The 21,484-nt window shown below is 40.8% G+C and overlaps 1 protein-coding gene and 1 long non-coding RNA gene across 12 annotated transcripts in view; one reads left to right on the top strand and one right to left on the bottom strand.

Moving 5' to 3' along the window:
• ITPR1 (inositol 1,4,5-trisphosphate receptor type 1) overlaps nt 1-21,484 on the bottom strand; it is a 386,707-nt gene that overhangs the window by 15,535 nt on the left and 349,688 nt on the right. Inside the window, exon 63 of one of the 11 annotated variants that reach the window (XM_031954306.1) lies at nt 15,252-15,291. The exons of the other annotated variants lie outside the window; for them this stretch is intronic. Within the exon in view, the coding sequence (XP_031810166.1) occupies nt 15,252-15,291 (40 nt within the window). Of the gene's footprint in view, nt 1-15,251; nt 15,292-21,484 lie in introns of those variants that run through there. 11 annotated transcript variants of the gene reach the window in all.
• On the top strand, nt 7,142-15,215 carry LOC105749587. Its single transcript, XR_001120629.3, has 3 exons — nt 7,142-7,496; nt 9,704-9,935; nt 15,132-15,215. It is a non-coding gene; the product is annotated as an uncharacterized LOC105749587 (long non-coding RNA).

Here is a 21,484-nt window from a genome sequence, read left to right as displayed (position 1 = left end):
CCCACCCCTTATGACAGACCATGAGTTCTGTGGCTCCTACTTGATTGCTGGTGAATAAAAAGGGACAGGTCTTCACACTGGAGCTTCCCCCCCTCCCCCCAGTCTCCCTTTCCTGTTGTTCTTCTGCCAAAGCTTCAATAAATGAGCTCTGTTCATGGGGTCAGGAGTAAACATTCAGCCAGGATTTAATCAGTTGTAGAAATGAGTTAAAAAACCAAGGCATCTGAGGTTCATTTAATCTTCCATCTTCCTCTGACCACCCTGACCTCTAGGGGATGAATTCTAACAGTCTCTAAATCCAGAAGAGCTGTTCTGAATCCTAATGTGCTTGCCCAAAGAAACCAGGAGCTCTTTACCATGGGTATTGCTATTTCCTTCCAAAACACATGCACAAGCACAAGGATGAGACCTGTCTTTAGCTAGTACTGTAAACCAGCTGAGGCAATTATACCCTACATCTTGAATTAAAGCAGGGGGCTCCTACAGGAATTGCAAAAAATCTGAAAGCTACTCAAGTGAGAGTTCATTCACATGGCTGAAATATTCATTAGCATTTGTCTCTGAGTATATGCTAGTTCAGGGGACAGGAATAAATAACATCCAAAGCAATTTGTTGTACAGAGTCAAACCTGATCCTTAATTTTACAAGTGCCTGTATGGTAATGTTGACTCAGGCCTACCCCAGAACATTTGTGGTAAAGATCATGATTAAAAAAACCCAAACTTAAAACTCCAACTGCCTTGATTTACAAATAGCAAAATCCTCGAGACAAACTTCTTGCAAGGATATCAATTGTTAGTTCATCTTCATCTTTATCAAATGCATCATCAATTCACCATCAGCCACTAAGAATTCAACAGAACATTATTTGTGTATAATCTGTTGGTTTTCAAGAGGTAGATAGGGCATAAATATTAAGAAATGGTCTTTCTTCATTTGCAACCTGTGTTTACTAACACAAAATGCCTCAAAATGAGAATGAATCGTGGAAGCGTCCACACATAACAGACACAGTTTTCAAAGCTGACATACAGCCTATCACTATCAAAGATCTTGGGTATAGAAACCTTACATTGGAAGAATTTGTTCAAGCCCCAACACTTCCAATTCTAGCTCCCTTTTCCCCCCACATTTGGCTTCTTCCCTAAAGTCTTAATCCTTACCTCCTTTTTCACCTCCTTTAAACCCTTGGCAATCCCTTTTTCCTATTCACGGCTGTTATTGATTGGTAATTTCTCTAATTAGTACAATTCAATGTGGTCTGAAAACTAAATATTCAGAAGGTCTTGAAGAGAACATGGTACAGGGGAAGGAGTATGATACAGGGGAGGAAGTGTTGGCTTTGGGCTTAGAAGATCTTAGTTCTAAGCTTGCCTCTTTGATGTTCACCTGTGTGACCTTGGTAAAGTAATTTAATCACCCTGGGCTTCATTTCCATATCAGCAAAATGAAGGGGTTGTACTAGGTGGAATTTGACATCAGTTCGACCTTTAGAAGTATAATTCTGTAACTTCTCTGAGTGAATTTACTTTATATATATTTTCATCTGCCCATTTAGGAAATAAGCAAAGTTATAGTTTCATTGTCTTATTTTGAAAAATGGGAATTAGTCTTCCCTTACAAAGGGTATTCAGAGGACTGTCCAGGATTTGTAAGTATTCCCAACAACATTAGGGATGGTTGATATTTATAGGATGCTTAAAGTTATAAGGGATGATAATTAGTCCCCACATTTCTGTAGCACTGTGCAGTTTACACAATGTTTTCCATACCCCAATCCACTAAGGGTGGTGGAGCAAGTATTATTATTTTCATTTTAGAGATGAAGGAACTGAGGTTCAAAGAGATTCAATGATTTCTCTGAGACCACAGCAAGTAAATACGGAGCCAGTATTCACAGGCCAGGTCTTCTGAGTGCAAACTTAGGGCTCTTCTCACTTGGCCACGGCTTCTTCTAAATCAATATTCCTTTTTATGCTAGTATAAAACAATTTAATATTTTTCATATAGAGAAGAAAGGCACTTTGAAAATTTAATCAAATAACGAAACCCCCAAAAGGAAAAAGCTTAGAGATAAAGCAAAGGAATAGAGGTGATACAAGTATTCAAAGAATGCTGAGAGGAAGTCGACTCAAATGTTTAAACTTCAAAATGTTTTTTTAAAGAAATGGAGTATGAGGAATCCCTTTGCTACATAAGCAACCATCTATCAATGAACACATACTGACTGCCTTATATATACAGGAGACATTCAGGAAAGTAGCACATCTAACAAGGGGAAAGAGGAACTACCAAATGTTTTTGGGGTGCATTTATGTTCAGGCCCTTGAGTAAAGTTTGAAGGTCCAGAACTTGGAATGATACCTTTCTCCCCAAACCCACCTCTTTTCCAGATTTCACATTTCTTTTGAGGGTTATAGCATATCCTATTTTTACTCTCCCACTCCCAGATCTTTAATCATGTCATGGTCTTCAATTCTCCCTCATCCTACTGGAGAGGAGAGGACAGCTGACTTAAATTTTCAGTGTAAACAATTCCACCTCAGAAACTGGCTTCTTATGAATTAAGCCTTGATTTATTGCCTCGTTGATTGTTTAGATTTAAGAATATGATGGAGAAAATCTAGACAATCAACAAAGCAATAAAGACATAATTTTTCCCCTGGAGAACCCATTTTCTAACACCCCACTGTCCCACATTTCCACTTAACTGCTGATTTTGCCATTTCTGCCTTTACAGCATCCCTTGCATCTTTCTTCTTCACTTCTACTCCCCAAGTCTAGGCTCTCACCACCTCTCATCTGAGTTATGGTGATACCTCCTAATTAATTTCCTGGCCTCAAAACTCCTCCTCTGCCCATCCATTCTACACACTTTTATCCAAGTAATTCTCCTTAAGCATAATCTGACCAAGTCACTGCCCTTCTCCCTCCCCCCCACTAGAACAACTTCAGTCATTTCCTCTTGTTTCTAGGATCAAAAACAAACTTTTGTTTAAAGAAATGCCCTTTGCTACCTGGCCCCAGGTCATCTTTTCAACCTCAGTGGCCATCACCTTCCTCCCTGCAGTCTCCGTACTCTAATCCTGACTCTATTCTGTGATCCAGTCCAGTTAAGCTCTCTGTTCCACATCCATGACACTTTCTCCCTGCCATAAATTTCTTCCTCATCTTTGCTTCACAGAAGCCCTTTCTTCCCTCCAGATGCAATTTAAGCACCAACTTCAATATGAAGCTTTTCCCAATCTCCCTTAACTACTTGTGCCCTCTTTCATATATATAAAAACTACTTTGCATTGATTATATTATTTATTTATTATTTTTAGGTTATTATTATTTATTTGTATTATTTATCTTTAAATTTGTTGCATGTGTACTTATGTATGTACTTAGGGCAACGAGGTGGTACTATAAGGAATAGAATGTCAAGTCTGAAATCAGGAAGCCTCATTTTCCTGAGTTCAAGTCAGACCTTAAGACGCTTAGCTGTGTGATCTTAGACAAGTCACTTCATCCTGCTTGCCTCAATTTCCTCATCTGTAAAATGAGCTGGAGCAGGAAATGGCTAACCACTCTAGTACCTTTGCTGGTACTGGTCACTGAGAAGTGGACACGACTGAAAAATGACTAAACAATATAAACTGTACTAGCTGTCTTTTTTGTTAGAAGATCCTTGAAAGGAAGAACTGCTTTTCTTCTTTGTTTTTATATTCCAGCTTCTCTTACAAATTCCCTTATTCTTTCTCTTATTCCCTTGAAAAATATACCCACCTATAGGACGGAAAAAGGCAGACCGATAACAAGTGCTTCCAGCCAGAGGCAGGAGACTGTAAATCTTCACTAAACAAATACTCTAAGAAAATTTGAAGGAGCAATTACTCTCAAGTGTGCATGTATGTGTATCAGGGGATGAGGGGAAGAGGAACAAAAAGAGAAAGACTCAGGGACAGAGACTGAGAGATATCAAGGAAGACTTCCTGGTAGCATGGAAGAATTGAATATCTTAAGCTGGACATTGAAGAGAAGAGTTTTTAGGAGAAGAGTGTGCATTGTAGAGACTGGGGGAGGGAGGGATGGGCTTGTGAAAATGCCAAAAATTGAGAGAATGCAAAATAAGATCAGGAAAGAGCTTATTAATCCAGTTTAGCTGAAATGGAAAACAGGGTAAATTAAGCTGAAAGTCAGACTTTTGAAAACCTAAAATGTCAGGCGAAGAAATTATTGCAAACTCTCAGCAAGGGAATGGTATGGTCAGGCTAGTGACTTATGAAGGGTGATCTGGGGAACCATGCAAAGAATGGATTTGAGAGGGTGAAGGTAGGAAAGCAAGGAATCCAGTGAAGAGGTTATTCTAATAAGAAAAGAGGTTGTTCTAATGCAGGTCCTTGAAGGTCTGATAATTTAGCTGGAGAAAAAAGCACCTTGATATATAAAAATAAAAGCAGCATAAAGTTGGATGAATTAAGTATCAAATGAGTAGTTTGGACACTAAGTTCTACAATTATTGAGAAGAGGGAATGATATGAAATACGAGGAAAGCTTTACAGTAGAAGGGGATCTTAAGGGAAGGACAAGAATCAGACAGCTAATGGAGGGCTGGAGAAAGGAGGAAGTGCAGCCCAACATAGAGAATAACATGAGCTAAATGTATATAGGCAAAGGCCTGTTTAAGGAACAATTAGTGGATCAATTTGATTGGAAGTCAGGATTTGTCAGGAAACTAAATTTTACCCTATGGGCAAGGGGGAACTGGTGCAGGACGTATGATCCAGTTTTGTTTCAGGAAAATGATTCCTGTAGTAGTATGTAGGACTGAAGACCAGATAGACTCACACAAGGGACTATAGAGATTACATAATCCAATCCATGATTTACAGGGAATCCCTTCTACCTGATGGCTACTCCCAGTCTTTGCTTACGCAGCCTTCAGTGATGAGAAATATACTACAGCTCCTGAGACAGAACACTTTACTTTTGGGCAGCTATAATTATTACCAAAATTTCCCTGAGAGCAAATTAGAACCTGGATCTCGGCAACATTTATCCATTTTTTTTTTCAATTCTGATCTCTGATGTCAAGCAAAACAAGTTTTTTCCCCTCTTCTGCATTACAGTCCCTCAGATGCTGAAGATGCTTCATGTTTTCCCTCTAAGCCTTTCATCATTCAGGTTAAATATCCCTAGTTCCTCCTATCGATCCTTATACAGGATGATGAAAGGCCCTTCACAAGCCTTTTAACTTTCCTTTGTATGTCATAGTTGCTCAATGTTTTTCTTAAAGTTTGGTGTCCAGAACCAAATATGACAGTCTCTATGTAGTCTCATCAGGCCAGAGTCCAGTAGACCATCATCTTTCTTGTTGCCTTCAATAATGGACCATGATAGTTTTTTTGGTTATCATATTACACTGTTGACTCATACTGAATTTTTTTTCCACCAAAATACCCCGATCTTTTTCACATACCTCCCCCATTTTGGTCTTCTAGGGAATAGAAAGGAAAGAATGGTAATAAGAGTCACTGGAAAGTAGTAACTGATGGGGCTTTTTTGTGGCTGAATGTACGGTGAAGAAAGGGGAAAGCCAGGATGGCCAGACCATCTAACTTATCTGTAATTATCTTATTAACTCTTGGTACGCAAACAATTTGAAACTAAGCTGCTTGAAAAACTTTTTATCTTTTACATTAGTTACCACAGTTTCCATGTCATCTTTAATTCTTTTGCTTGTTTAACAAATTTGGGCTTTATTGACTATACAAATTTCCACTTAGTGGAGTATAAAAACCAAAGGGTGTTACTGAAATATTAAAATTAAATGTATATTCTTAGCTGTATGAACCTGGATAAGTCACTCAATTCCAAACAACTCAATAAAAAAAAAATTAAACATATAAACTCGGCAAGATTTAGGTCAGCACACACCTTAATGTCCAAGGAAAGGCTAACAGCCATCATTCTCAAGACGGGTGGCCACATATAAAAGGGTTAATATAATAGCTAGTTTCTCTGGGTCTCCACAGCCCACTCTCTCTTCTTTCCCATGAGCCCCCAAACTAAGATGGCAGAAAGAATTTCCTTGTTCTTGGTTAACTGCAAAGCAAACCACATCCAGCCTAGGGGGTTCTGCCCTATGACGGGTTCCTTTGTAATATGGTGGTAGTTTGGATGGCATTGCTATCAATGCCACTGGCCAAAAGAGCAGTTCAGAAAAGGGAACTGGGAAGTCTTTTATAGTCCTCACATCCTGTGTGCTAAACATTTTCCTTTCCCAAGCACTATAAACATTCCTTCTCTCTGCTCCTACTCCCTGCCCCCAGTTGGCCACTACTCTTGCCTTGCCCCCTTCTCTAGTTCTTAATCTAAAAAAAAAATAGTCAGTGTCCATTGCCAAGTAAAGTCTAGAAACATACCTCTGGTGTCCACCTTGTTTTACTATGAGCAGCTGAGACCCATGGACTGAGTCTGGATGCTCTACAGCCTCTCATTTACTTTATATCACTGGTGGCTGTCCAGACAAGCTTGGGACGAGCAGCGAGTGATCAGCCCTTACTCTAGTAATTATAGCCAGATTGATATTTGAATTTACACAGTGAATCTCCCCTGAATCTTCCATGAATTTTGTGAAGCCCTTTAAAATCATTTCTCTCTCTAGGGAGAGGTAGAAGTTTTTTTTGGTTTGTTTATTTTGAAGATACAGTATCTACATTTCTATTTAGCCCAGCCTTTGCAACATAACTTTAGTGCAGACTGCCCAGGCAAACAACTGCTGTATTACCCTAACTATCGGCTAAGCTGTTCACACGCAGATCTCCAGCCAGTTAGGGATTCCAAAGCTCTATCAATTTGTGAGAAATCTGCTTTAATGTCGTTTCAAGGTCAAATACCATGTCTCTGTGGCTCAGCTTCAACTCAACTTTTTGTGTGAAAATCATTTTAATTAGAGGGGATTTGATTTCAGAGTTGAGTTCATCATTTGGTGTGTGTGAGGCTTACAGATGCACTAAGTGGCTGCCAGCTTCCTCTGCCACTCCGGGTCTCTGCCCTCCTCCATCCCTCCGCCCCTCACTGCTGGCATCCCACATACCAATGGCATTATGTACTGTCTGCCCTGGTCCTCCTACAAGCTGAGGCATCATGATCCAGCCTGTGCAGTTAACTCCCTCTTCCCGTCACAGTGAGAGCTTCCTCTGTCAGAGCAGACAAACGGACCGAAGCCACAGGCGGAAACGGGCTAACCACAGGGGCTGGGCTTCTGGTTAATTCTTTTCTAGGTAAAGTTGGAAAAGTCCCTGTAAACGCCAACACTGAAGTTGCAGACATGGGGGCGGCACTGACCAGCCTCTCAAAATGTCCATGATTGGAAGGGGGGGGGGGGAGAAAGGGTGGAGAAAAAAGGAAGTTGTATTGTATGATGCAAATATTATTCATTCTGAGAAGTGTTCACTCTCCCTGGGTTCAACTGAAGAGGCTATTCTGAGAAAGAACCATGATTGAGGTAACCTCCCACTTTAGAAAACCTCACAAGCGGGGGAATTTATTTACAGTCTTCAGTGTTGCACTCATGGCTACAGGACTGTGCAGATCAAGCTGGGATGTTTAGATTAGTGAGGTGTTTTGTTTGTTTGTAATATGGTTTTCAGGAGTTCAGGGGAACCCAACAGGACATGAAGTGAAGACTTGTTATGGTGGGAGGAGATAGGAATGATTTGTTTCTCTCTGTCTCTGTCTCTCTTCCTTTTGCTTTCTCTATCTCTAGCTCCTCTCCCTTTCCCCTTTCTTGGAAGATTCCACTGAAGCTAAGCTTAAGAGTGTCCTTTTTCACCCAAAAGCCAAATGTCACTTCTGCATTTAAGTTTCTTCAAGTTAAAAACACACATTTTTGCATACTGAGAAGATAATCCAAATTCTCCATGTGGATTTTTACTGTGGCCCAGTGAATATTTTAGATTATAGGAAGCCCCAGGGAATAAATCCTACCTTCTCTCAATTAATAGATACTTTCAGAAAGTGCCCACAGGTTAAATAGGATAAATATTACTATAGTGGTATTTATCTGGCTTAGTAGGGAAATCACAAAATATCTAAAAATTTATATCCCCCACCCTTCACTGTGAGCTGGCTAAATAAGCTGTTCCTAGGGCAGAAGAAGAGTAATAATTCTGGAGTTCACATCTCTATGACTATAGCTAGAATACCATTTGTTTAACTAGGAGGAGATAATAGTAATTATTTTTTAAAATGCTAACTGACTCTAGAATGTCCATTTATAATAATGTTTCCTAACATTTGTTTGGTATTTATGTGTAGAGTCCACCCTCCTTATCTGTAGCCTGGGTGAAGTGATAAACCACTCTCTCTGCTACTGGTTAATTTTTCTTATTTATTCTCATCCCAGGTTTTAGGGCAGTCAAGGCATATCTCTTTATTAATTACTCAAACTCAACATTTCTCATCAATTAGCTCTGAGTCCTCGGCCCCAGATTATTATTTATTTGATGAATCAAAGAAAAATCTTTTCCTATAAACTTTACTTGCCTCTTTCTTCCAATTAACCACAGACTTAAATAAATATCAATTTCTGACTATGCTATTTATTAGTAGCATAATCAACAATAAAACAAAAATACAGATACATGACTACATCATCAGCTATGAGAGAGATGACTTCTCAATTCTAGAGACACAATCCCACCATTCAGCTCCTTTAAGGTAAAATCTTTTCTGAAAATTTTTTTTTCAGTAAGACAATGACTAAATAAAACAAATAATCTTTCTTATCTGCCCCCCCCCCCCCTTTTGCCTTCTCTGCAAATGCTGAAGTTAACGGTTTCTCCGGAATGATAGTTAAAAATCCTTTTTTTCTCCCAGATTTCTCAAAGAGTGATATTAACATACTACAACATTAGCTATAATCTCTTTGGAAGAGATCACTGAAACTGGAGTTACCTTAGTACTCTATGCTCCAGACAAATGAGCCTGTGGGTTATTAATGAAAAAATATCTGATCTCTCATCTCTGTGCGTGTGCACAGGTCTCATTCCAGATATGCAACCTCTTCTTCACCTCCAGTTCTTAGAATTTTTGGCTTCCTTTGAGGATTAACTCAAGTATTACCTTCTAGATAACAGGCCTTTCCTCATTCTCACCTCCAGCTGTTAGTAACCTTTTTCCTCTGAAATTATCTTGTATGTAAACACACACAGAGATTTTATTCCTTCATCCACTTGTGACAGTAAAAGTATTGGGATTATTTCTGATTTACAAACAAATACATATAAATGGCTTGGTCCAAGTCATGCTAGGTAGGCCCTGGATCTGGTGACAAAAGCTAAGGCAAGAACCTAACTATCTTCATTCCCAATGGGACGTTCAATCTACAAGTCCATTTATTTAATTTTTGGGAAAAGGAATGATGAAAATTGGCATTTCACAAAATAATTAATATATATTAAGGTTGCTGGTTCTCCTCCCAAGTTTAGGTGTCAATCTGGTTCTATTTTTTCAGCTCTGAGTGTCTTTGCTAAAATAGGACATGTTATATCATCAACAGCTGGGCTGAAGTTCCTAATTACCAGCCGCCACTGTGGTTAATGGTTCTTCTTGGATCATCTAGTATGGCATACAAAGGACACAGGAGACACACCCATCTCTTATGAAATTCCAAGGAAAACGAAACACCATTGTTCCCTGCGGTTGTTTCAGGGTCACAAGTGATGGAGGTGGCGGTCTTTGTGTCAGATGGGCTAGACCCGGGGTGCCGGAGAGGAAGTAGGCCTGAAAGGAGAAAGCCAAAGTGGGCTAGCTTCCTGGAACTGAGGCCTTGGACAATGGGCACATGGCATGGCACCTGCTCGGGTAACAACTACCACCCCATGAGTTTATCCACCAACCACAAGGGAAGTGAGCTTTTCAAACCAGGCCAATTCCAAAATGGGTAATTATATTCTGCTCATACAATTTTCCATGTAGTTTCAATTAGATATCCTCTTTTTTTCTTTATGGTTCAGCAATCACGCTACCTTTAACAAACAGTAGCACTCCTTAACTGAAGCTTTCTATCTTCAAAGCACTTTATAAATATTGTCTAATTATATTTGGATTATTTCTACGTTTGCTGCATAATTTAGATGGATTAATTTAGGGAATGGAGAGTTGGACAAGATGCTTTGAGATCTTTCAAGAGAAAGGACTTTTTATATCTTTTAGAGTTATGCAAAGTTACATACATGCAGGGTATCTCATGATATGATACTGTGTGATAGAAAAAGGCATGTTATTTTTAAACTTCATAAAATGATTTTAGGCCAGTGAGAGGGAAGGGATTATGACATTTTAATTTGTATCCTCCTTTAATGAGAGGCAGTGTACCTTACTTGATTGAGTCAAGCCACCCAGTCAAGATGACATGTGTCCAATATTGGGGCAAGATAACAACTTTTCAGTACTTCCAGAAACTCTTTTTTTTTTTTAAGACTTCAAATTACAGAACAGTCTCTGATATGTATTAGGAGAAGGAATTTTCCATAGCAATAACATTATAGATCCAAATTCTCTCCCAGAAAGATTTGCCAATCCCCCCTAACAAGAATCCTCCAACATAAGAGGTGCTCTGTAATTGTTGAGTTAATTACAGGGTGGTTTTACTTGCAGGGAAAGAAAAGAAAGTGTGATAGTGTCACTTTAATGAACGCTGCAGCACATTAATTGTTTTTTCATGTGTGTTATAGATCCCTTCCCTCTTTGGAATTTGGTTAGCTTAAAGACATCTCGTCAGAATGGTTTTTAAACACATAAAATAAAATACCTGAGACTTCAACCAATCATTTGCAGACAGAGTTGTTAAAATATATATATTTTTAAATGTCACAAACTTTAGGTTAAGAATTCCTGCCCTAATGTATACTATCAAGAAATTATTTAAAATTGGACCATGAGAGAATTCTGGGTAGAGGTACCATAAATTCTTTTATTCTCAAGCTTAGGGATCAACTTGCCAAACTTCCTACCTCTTGGAGGTTGCCCTCACTGCTTCTGATTTTCCATTTATGTGCCTTTGTATTTGTTCCTTACATTTTAACTATCTAACATGCTGGTCATCCAGTCAGTCTGGGCCACTTTTGTCCCCAGAGACTACCTCTCTTTTTCAAGACTCCATAAAATATAACTTGCCTTCTATCATTCCTAGTTAGAATTTTGGGGATGAAAAGTATCTTTGTTATCATCACAGGTGTGGCTACAAGATGGGCCCACCATGATGTCTCCAAAAAATTTAGTATTTTGTGTCCTATTTTAAAAGTTTGACCTTAATGAAATTAAGGGTTGAGAGAGTAATGTACTGGGAGAAAGAGAAAGGAGAATGGTGTAAATTATCTGCCATAGAAAAAGAGGCATGAAAAAACTTTTATAGTGGAAGGGAAGAGCTGGGGAACAGAGGGGGAGCAAATGAACCTTACTCTCACCAGAATTGGCTGAAAAGAGGAAATAGCATACATACTCAATATGGTTATAGAAATCTATCTTACCCTGAAAGAAAATATGAGGGGAATGGGAAGGGGAAAGGGGAGGGTGATAAAAGAGGAGGCATATTGAGGGACTGAATGGTCAGTAGCAAAACATTTATGAGGATGGACCAGGTAAAAGGAGAGAGAGAATAGAATAAATGGGGGAAAATACAGTTAGCAATCATGATTGTAAAAAGAATCTTGAAGCCAGGCCTTACATTGGGGGAACTACAAAGTTTACCTTTAAGTTTTTAATTTTAAAATTAAGTTTAATTTTAAGTTGAGTTTGTTTGATAAATAAAAATTATGTCCTTTATGACTGAGTATTCAATAAAGGAGAAAGAAAATACCTGGAGAACAGCCTGATAAAATGTGCTGGGCACATATGATGATCAGTTAATTAAATCTGCTGACTTTAAAGATGAGTCACTACCTGCCATCTAGGGGACGGGATGGAGGGAAGGAGGGAAAAAGTTGAAACAGAAGTTTTTGCAAGGGTCAATGTTGAAAAATTACCCTTGCATATGTTTTGTATATAAAAAGCTATTAAAAAAAAAAGATGAATCAGTCCATAGGCACAAAGAGGTGGTAAATTACCCCAAGTTACCAAGTAGCAAGGCGCTGATACCTCTACCCGGGCAGCTGTGATTGCTACACTGACCCCAGCCCAATCACAGAGGCTCTGAAGGCAACGCAGACTTTTTGGAAGCAGGAAGAACCGGGATGAATTGTAGTTGTTTAGCATTTCATGTCTTACACAGGGAAGGCATTCTAACTAGTGTTACTTATACTCTGAATTTAAAGGGTTGATACTGGAATTAAAAATGCATCTTAAAATGTTCTTTGGTCATTTTAACATATGTTCTTATGCACACACATGCTCACACACCTATGACATGTAAGTATACATATGCTTATAGATAATCTTTAAGTGAATTCATTTGACAAAGTTTTGAATATTACAGATTGCAAAGGAGGTCAGTGATAGCTCCGGTGGAAGGCATTTTCAGGCTGGCAGTAGATTTAACACACAGAGACATAACCCAACTTCAGTTGCAGTTAATTCCCTAGGTGAGACTTGTAGAACCAAAGACCTCTGGATAGCAAGACCTCAAAAGTTTGTTAGTCTTAGCTCTCTCATTTTCTAGATGAGGTCCAGGGGTTTGTGACCTGTCCAGGGTCACCCTGATCATGTCACTGGCTTGAGAATGAAGTGACTTCAATTCCAGAACTCTCCCCTCAGATCTCATTTCCTCCTCGTTGTTGTTGCTAAGTCTGCCAGGTGGGCAGCACGGATAAGTTACTTAGGATGAAATGGAATCTCCCAAGAAGTGAAATCATTTGTCTCGGACCACACGGCTAGTGAGGGCAGAGATCAAAGTAAATCTGGTCTTCCCTCTGACTCCCTGGGTTCACTGGATTTTCTCTTTCCGTTCCCACCTCCTTCCCTGACGTATGTTTCTCCGTGCACCTGACTCACCAAAATACCCCATTCTGGCATATGGGTTCTGCCAGGGCAGCTGATGGGTGTTACCCGTGGACAAAAAATGCCTGGCAGCCTTCCCTGTGGGTGGGTGGGGGGTGCTGAAGAGGAAGAGCGGGGAACCCATGGGAGAGGGGAGAAGGGAAGGCTTTCAATACATGGCAATGACATCATAGCCTCCAGAGCAGTTTCTAAATCTGGGTGGGGAAGCTTCAGCTATGCCCCCTCTGAGAGCTTGTTCCCATGCTCTCCACCCCAAGGCAGCCAAGGAGCCAAAGCCAGATCTCTCCTCCCAGACATGAACTCAGCTGTGGGGCCATGTTGCTGCAGAAACCTTTCTGGGACGCAGGGCTCTGTGGAAGCATAAGCCACATTCTCACATTCAGTGAGGAGTTCTTAGAGGGAAAATGAGCCCAGATCTCAAGCTGTCCACAGCAGCTCCTCAGGGATCTCACCCAGGCCACTCCCTGACTCCCTCCCAGATCATTGGAGAATTCCAGGCTGGAAGTTTCAACCCCATTCCACATCTGCCCACAAGCCCAGCAGTTGGCAATTTCCTGGATCCTTTGCCTGCTGCTGGGATTCTCTTTCCCCTCACCCAACAGCCAAGGGCAGCTCCCAGGGCTTTGCATCTGGGACCTCCTGAAATCAAACACATGTCCTTGTGCCGGGCCACAGGTCTTCCCTGAACACTTCCCATCAGGTCGATCCCCATTTTTGGTGGGGAGGCAGGAATCCTCATGAAATGAACATTTCCTTCACATAACTCTCCTGTTCTCTGGGCATTCTGCTGCTCTTTGAATAGTTCTCTCAAGCCCAATCTCCAGGGGCCTGCTTTCTATCCCACCAGACACCAGCCCTTGTTTCTACCACCTCAGCTAATCTCACCTTCACCTCTCGCCTTTTCATCTCTTCTGAGGAGCTCAAGTATTTTTTTCCTTACACAGAAAATGGCTGGGTGGCCTGGTGGAAGGATTCTAGGCTTGTTGACCCGAGTTCAAATCCTGCCTCAGAAACAGTATGTCCTTAGGCAAGTCACTTACTGAAACTGTCTGGATCTTAGTTTTCTCATCTGTAACATGAAAGGGTTGGACCAGGTATGTGCTGGAGCCAGCTTGTACCAGCTTGTGAGAACTGATTGTTAAACTTTCAATGGGAGCATTTACACCTGAGATATTGGCAAATGCTACAAATCTGGTTTGATTTATTGTTTTGTTGATCTCCTAAGCTTAAGAAAGTGGTGGAGAGAATGTTGAAAATGCCAAGTAAATGTAAAAGTGTGTTGTGCTCTCGTTTTTTGCTTGTTTATAGAGCTGGCTGTTAAATATTTACCAGCACCTCCCTGATTTGATGGCCTCTAAAGTCTTTTCCAGCTCTAAATCTGTGATGGAAACCCTCCGCTTCTTCGTCCTATGGTTCCTTTTTGTCTTTTCTAGGGCCAAGAAGAAAAAAATTGAATCCTTCTTCCATGGCACAGCCCTGCAAATATTCGCACATGCCTTGGTCCCTTTGTCCAGTGCTTTCTATTTCTCTTAGCTGTTCCTTCCCATTTACTTGTGATAGTATTGTGCATCCAGAAAATGTCCACCCTTGGTTAGATACTAAAATACGCTCACATTCTCTCTCTCCATCCCTCTTTCCCTTGAGTTTCTTTCAAGGCTGAAGTCCAGTCACTGCCAGTGTGGTCACCTGTATGCGATTACTCTATGCATGTTGCCTAGGATTGCCTGAATGTGTATTCTTGCACACTTAGAATTATCCTGATTGTATAAGGACCAGATGCTGCACTTGAGCCTTGCATCCCCTCCTTCCTCACATTATTTTTGCTTTTGAAAGCCAACTGCTTTCATTTTACTTGTAGAACACTGTACTTTTCTGAGCTAAGAAAATTCAATATATCATGAATAAAGTCCCCATTGAGGAGAACTGCTAAAGAAGGTAGGCGCCCAAAGCAGCCACAGCAATATCTCAGAGAAAGGCCATTCTGTGAGAAAAAGCTACACTGGCTTGGAAGGGTCACAGATCAGCCATTCTAATGTTTTAATTATTAGGGAGTTGTACCCAATTCAGATTAGTCATCTGGGTGTGGGAGTCTGTGTCTGGTTGTGGTTTAAGTGAATCTATCCTTCCCCTTTCATTTACTTAGGACATCCACTCCTGTCACCTGATTTTTCCAGGGGACTATCAAGTAATTCAAGTTGACCATTAAGTTCCGTTGGAGAAGACGGCAAGAACAATTCAGCTATCAAATGTTTAAGACTTATAACTAATGTGCTTCCCAGAAAACACTCTGGCAGAGCCAGTCCCTGGTCTTTGTGAAACTTGGGTCGTCTGAATGAACATCTGCAATTGCACATGAGTAGCAACTCTGGCAATAGCTCTGAGAATTAAAATCCATTGAATACATTAAGCTTCTTTCTTGCTGATTTATGGTCACTTCTGGATTAGACAGTGAATCTCTCTCCAGAGATTCCTTCAACCACCCACACCCTCCACCCGCAGCCGTCCTTCCCCTCCCTTTTGGGGAGTTGCTGCTTTCCTTGCAATGGCTAACCCAGCACTTCTGAGGAGGTGAAAAAGCCAGGGAGGAACAGGAGCCTGGGAGATTTGCCAGCCTGAGTCTGGGAAACCAGATGTGACCAGAAGACCAAAGTCAACAGGCTTACTGCAACCACGAAGGTTCTCAGTGTGCACACGTGTGCCCCGGTGCACGCCTATGTCTGTTTGGTTTGCCCTATCTGATTTCTTTATGAGCACAAGTCATGTTTCCTATATGCCAGCTCCGAGCACTCCATACCCTCCTGTCTTATACAGTTTTGATGTATTCTTGGAAATTCAAGCTAACTTGGGGAAGGAGCACTGCAAATGAGCTACTGTCACATGAACTACATTAAGCTAGGACAAGAGCGAGAGATAATTAATTTACTATGCTGGAGGAAAGGACAAAGGTTTCTAGGAAGAAAAATGGACCCTTTGGGTCATTAATAGCTTGGGAGGTTAAGACCTTCCACTGAAAAATGAATGAAAAACATTATACCAAACTGGCTTTCAATACCCAGCTCCCCCAACCCCCAAGAAGAATTCCTCTAAAAACCAAAGCATTAGCAAACGTGAATCAAAATCTCAGAGCAAGTAGAAGGCTGGAATCCATATTAAATTAATAAATGATTATCTTAAATTTCAGTTTTTATTCTGTCTTCTTCAAAAACAGAAAACTCTGCAATTGTGGTAAGAATATTGGATCCAACAGTCCAAAACTTGAGCTTTTAGGTCTGAAGTTCAGGACCTGGCACATGTAAACTGTATAACAATTTAGGGTCTCAGTTTGTTTCTCTATAAAAAGTGATAGTAATACTTTTTCAAAATACTTCACAAGATTGTTAAGAGGTAGTCATTTTTTTTTTTTAAACACAAAATTGTGTCTAAGAGTCAGCTTTTATTATTCACCATCTGAGTTCCTTGAGCTTCTGGCTTACTGAGGGAATGTGTAATTGAGGGCTGGCTTATCTCCTGTATTTGCCTAATAGGCTGTCACTTAAATATGGAGAAACTTGGTGGATGGAGTTCTTGTTAAACTTCATAGATTTGATCTTAAGGCTACAGTGCTACTACAGGTGACTTGGAGAAGATGCACTTTCCTGCCTTTTTTTGAAGGGTGGAGGATCAGGGGTGTGGACCATTCCATCTGCTGTCAGATTTAGTTGACTGCTACGGTTGAACAGGTTTATTTTCTTTGTAGTTCACTTTTGCTACAAGGAATGACTCACTAGATATGGTAGGGGGAGAAATATAGTTGTAAATTAAGGTGATAATAAAAATAAAACAAAAAAGCCCATCATTCAAAAAATAAAACAAGAAAATGGAAAAGGTTAAGATAATTGCTTCAGGCTGTTACATAATTAGCCTACTCTGAGATGAAAGTAAAACATAGTGGAGCATGACTTTCTGAAATCATTCTCACAGCACTTTAACAGTTAGTATTAGTTATGGCAATGGACCTACAATCTTATCAAATGATATAAAACTTATATATGACATATTTATATACATATTAACTATTATTATTTTTTAGAAAATGGTTCCAAGATGCAGACTGCAGTCCATCCATACCATCATCCTCAGTAAATCTTGTCCCTGTCTTCCTATAAATTTACCAAAAGGAATCTTCCTATTGCTTTGAGGGGCCTTCTAGTTCTCTTAATCAGTTTTTACCCTTTTGGGGGGTAAAAAGTTTTGGTACTTGAACTATTTAAAAAAGTAAATGTTTAAAGTTAATGAAAAGTTATACTGAAGTTTATATATACTTAAGTTTGTTCTAAGACAGTTCACTGAAAGGCATCCAAATAGTGACACTTGTTGGGAGAGGCTTTTTCTAGTTTCTGCTCACAGAGAACTGTAAGAACTCATTATTCTGTCACAAGGTACCACACACAAAGTGCATCGTTCTTTCTTCACAGGACAAAGCTGTGGATGGATGTGCTTCCATGACAATGGGACGATCCACTGCAAACTCTCAAAGGGATATGTTCCTACCCTGACTGGTTAAACTCACACCTCTAGACCTTTTGGAAAGGGGGAAAAACCAAAGAAGCCATGTAGTACCTACCCGCAAGGTAACCAGGTTCCTCAACATAATGTCATAGTAACTATCAAATCCATTTCTGCTTTGAAAGGGAGTGGTGACCTTGATACTAAAAAGAACTGGTGAAAGGAACTTTGCCTTTCAGAAAATTCTTCCCCTTTTGAGCCCTATTATATATACTACCCTTTGTGCATTTGACCTGCTAGTCAAACAGAACTCATTTCCAACTCACACTACTGTGCTGACCTCCCCCACCTCCCTGTTCTTGGTCCCTGTGCTGGGTCTGGAGCTTGCCATCATCCTCACCTCGACTCAACTCCTCCCCAAATTTTCCTTGAAGGCCCAGTCTACCTCTTCTCATGGCTAAAAATTACCTCTCTCTCCCCCTTCATCACTCTTGCCCTAATCTCTATTTTCCATCATAATTATTTCTTTATCTGTTTCATTCTATCTAGGTGGCCTAACGAGTAGAATATTGGGCCTGAAATCAAGAAGATTTGAGCTTAATTTCGGTCTCATACATTTACTAGCTGTATGACATCTGCCTTAGTTTCTTTAAATGTGAAGTGGGAATAATAATAGTACCCATCTCCCAGGGTTGTTGTCAGGATCAAATGTGATGATGCTTGTAAGGCAGTTCACTTAGTGCAGTGCTTGTCACATAGTAGGAGCTTAATAAATGCTTATTTCCTTTCCCTTCCAGACCCACCTGTTAGGCTGACAAAGCCTCCCTGCCATAAACTTTATTTACATCTGCAAAATCTTGCATATAGCAGGTGTTTAATAAAATGTATGTTGTATTTAATTGATGGTACGATCACAGTTATATCCATTTTTCTGCTGGGGGGATTTCTAAGTTGCCATTGATCGAGGGATTCCAACAGTTGGTCAAGGTGGGTTGTGCCTTTGGAAGAGAGTAATCCAGAGTAGCATGTTCCAGAATAGCCATGAAGACAGAAATAGCAACATTTCCTGCCACTATTCTTTTTCACACTCCACTTGCCTGCTGGCTATCTTATGCAGGGTCCTCAAAATACGGCCAGTGGGCCAGATGCAGCAGCTGAGGACGATTATCCCCCTCACCCAGGGCTATGAAGTTTCTTCATTTAAAGGCTCACAAAACAAAGTTTTTGTTTTTACTATAGTCCATCCCTCCAACAATCTGAGGGACAGTGAACTGGCCCCCTATTTAAAAAGTTTGAGGACCTCTGTATATGGTCTATATACCAATGGATATCTCATCTCACTGTATGGGTATTCTCTCCAATGATGCAAACTGCAACCCATTCATATTGGATGATCCTGAGATTCCTCCCTGTCCTCCTGTCAGTCCACTATAGGAGATCCAACCCCTGCTGGAGATCTTCCTGGAATTTTCCTGACCCTTCATAGATACCAGTGGAACATGGAGGCTGTTTATTGGGCATCCCTTACACTCTCCACATGACTATGGCATGATTTTTTCCTGCCACTGTTGATTTCTCAAATGATCCTTCTTGATGACTTCTTTCACATAATTCCGTTTTTGTCACTCATTTCACTTTCTCTCTTTGGGTGACCTCCAACTTCCACCCTTTTGAGACTAATTTAACATAGAATGATACGACTTGGAGTCATACCTCATCACCAGAAAGAATACAGACCTGCCTTAAGAAGCTGAGGGAGGGGAAGTATCATTCCTTAAATTGTAATTTCCCGATCAGCCTACCTGTTCACTTCTAGGCCCAGCTCCCTATCCCTTTTCTGTGTGACTATACATTATCCTGGAGGTAGCAAGGGGGGGGAGTGGACTGACCTCAAGTCAGAAGACCTGCCTTCAAATCCTGCCTCAAACACTTATATGTGTTATTCTGGGAATCCCTTACCTTCTCTCAGCTACATAGTCCTTCTCTGTAAAATAAAGATCATGATTGAGTATCCACTACGATATTGTTGTGAGGATCAGATGAAAAAGGTATAATGTATGTAAAGCCCTTTGCAATCCTTGAAGAGCCATCTAAGTGCTCTCATTATTATCTGAAATACTGAAGTTCCATAGGATTCTGGGCACTGAACCTGGAGCTGGCAGCTCCAGTGCCCTTAGGGTAGAGAAGGAGAGGGAGAGATAGCCCAGAGGAGGAGAGTGCTGAACAAGTATGAGAAATTCTCAAGATTCTGAGCCATGGAGCTGCCAGCCTTGCCACAATGCCCAATTCCTTCTAATGCCTCATCTCTCTGGAAGTGAGAGTTCTCTTGGGCCCCCAGGAAGTGGTAAGGTCTTTTCTAGCACTATTAACCTCTGAAGTTTCTATGGACACCGACCCTTTCCGGGATACAAATGCACTGAACGGAACACAGCATTCCACGAGCCAATCAGCAAAGAAAGGCTGAAAACTTACAATGTGGCAATGGTGGTTTCATATCTTATAGGAATTCTCAACATAAGAAAAAAAATTGGTGAAGAAGCCTGGAAAGGAAGAAACTTGTTTTACTAGATTTGGACTCCAAGAACTTTTGGTTCTCAAACTTTTAGAACTCAAAATAAAATAAAATAAAATAAAATTGATAACTACATTTCAACAGAACTGGTTTCCTTGATAAGCCTATGTTTTATTTTATGCGTTTAAGCACTTTTTTTGTGAGAAGGGGTCTGCAAGCTTCATCAGATTGCTGAAGGGGCTCAACCCTCCAGAAGGTCAAGCATCCCTGGTCCTACAAGGGTAGTATGGATGCTTAGGATAACCTTGCATCTCCACTACAACAAAAATTCCTAACTATGATGTCAGTCCATTAACTGGATGATTTTTCTCATGCAGAACTGGTCTGGCAGACACAGAGATTCTCATATATTCAGGGGCATCTGGACTCCAGTCTTTACAACCATCCTATTAATCACCAGACAGAAGTAGGCCGGCACAGGATGGGGCACTTCCTAGCACTCGGCCTTAAAAGTCACTTTCAGTAGAGAGGTAAGAGGTCAGTTAGTCTCTGTGAAGTGGCTCTCAGAGCTTATGGGAACCATTTTTATTAAAAAGCAGAGCTAGGGATGCTAATGGCGAGCCTGCAATAACAGCAGTTCTTTCACAGCAGATCTCCCTCCCATCCTTGGGATTACTCATTTGCCCACTTTTTGTCACCTTACTTACATTAAAATAATTCTGGTCTGGTTGGGGGTAGAGGGGGCTTTCTGAAAGGTTAGATGACTTTTCTCTGGGGGACGGGGGGTGGCAGATAGCCAGTTTGTTCAACCTCTTCCAAAGGTTTATGGGATATAGCTCTTAGTTTTTCTGTCACTGAAAGCTGTTCTCCACACCCTTACCCCCCAGCAACTGGTGACTAAGCCTGAACAGCCCTGAAATGACTCCAGGGAGCTGGGGCTCAGTTCCATTGTCCCTGAGCCGACTTCCTTTACTTCCCTTCCCAATGACCCAGGCTGGCACTAGGAGCAGCCTCCACCTGAGTTGGGTGGTACGCTTGGGCTTTCCATGACCTGTTAAGAGACACTTTGTGCTGAAATTCAGTGTTGAAAGACCGACTATACTTCAGCTTCCCCTTGTAGCCCTCATCTCCTGCACAACACACAGCTTCCTTAAATTCATGTTTACGAGCTTTCTGATGCCATAATTTTAGATTTGTTCAGCCAAAGAATGGCAGGGAGGGTAAAGCAAAATTAGCCAGAGGCTGGCATTCTCAAAGCACTGCCAGTGTAGCGGGCTTTGAGCACAGTGTTGTCCATTCGAGTCTTTGTGGAGGCAGGGGTAGTGAGGGTGCTCTCAGGCCACTAATCCCCTATCAGGTGATAGCTCATGAGACTCCTGTAAGTCCTCATTACTGAGGCAGAAACCCGGCACTGGGCCAGAGGTTTCAGTGACCCCAAAGTAACACGGCTAGCACTTAACCTTACAATCAACCTCCAGAAGATTTGTAGACCGAGACAC

The sequence above is a fragment of the Sarcophilus harrisii genome, chromosome 1, assembly GCF_902635505.1.
Source record: "Sarcophilus harrisii chromosome 1, mSarHar1.11, whole genome shotgun sequence".
Taxonomy (NCBI): Eukaryota; Metazoa; Chordata; class Mammalia; order Dasyuromorphia; family Dasyuridae; genus Sarcophilus; species Sarcophilus harrisii.
The sequence above is the reverse complement of the archived record's forward strand: the minus strand, read 5'-3'. Positions and strand labels throughout refer to the sequence as shown.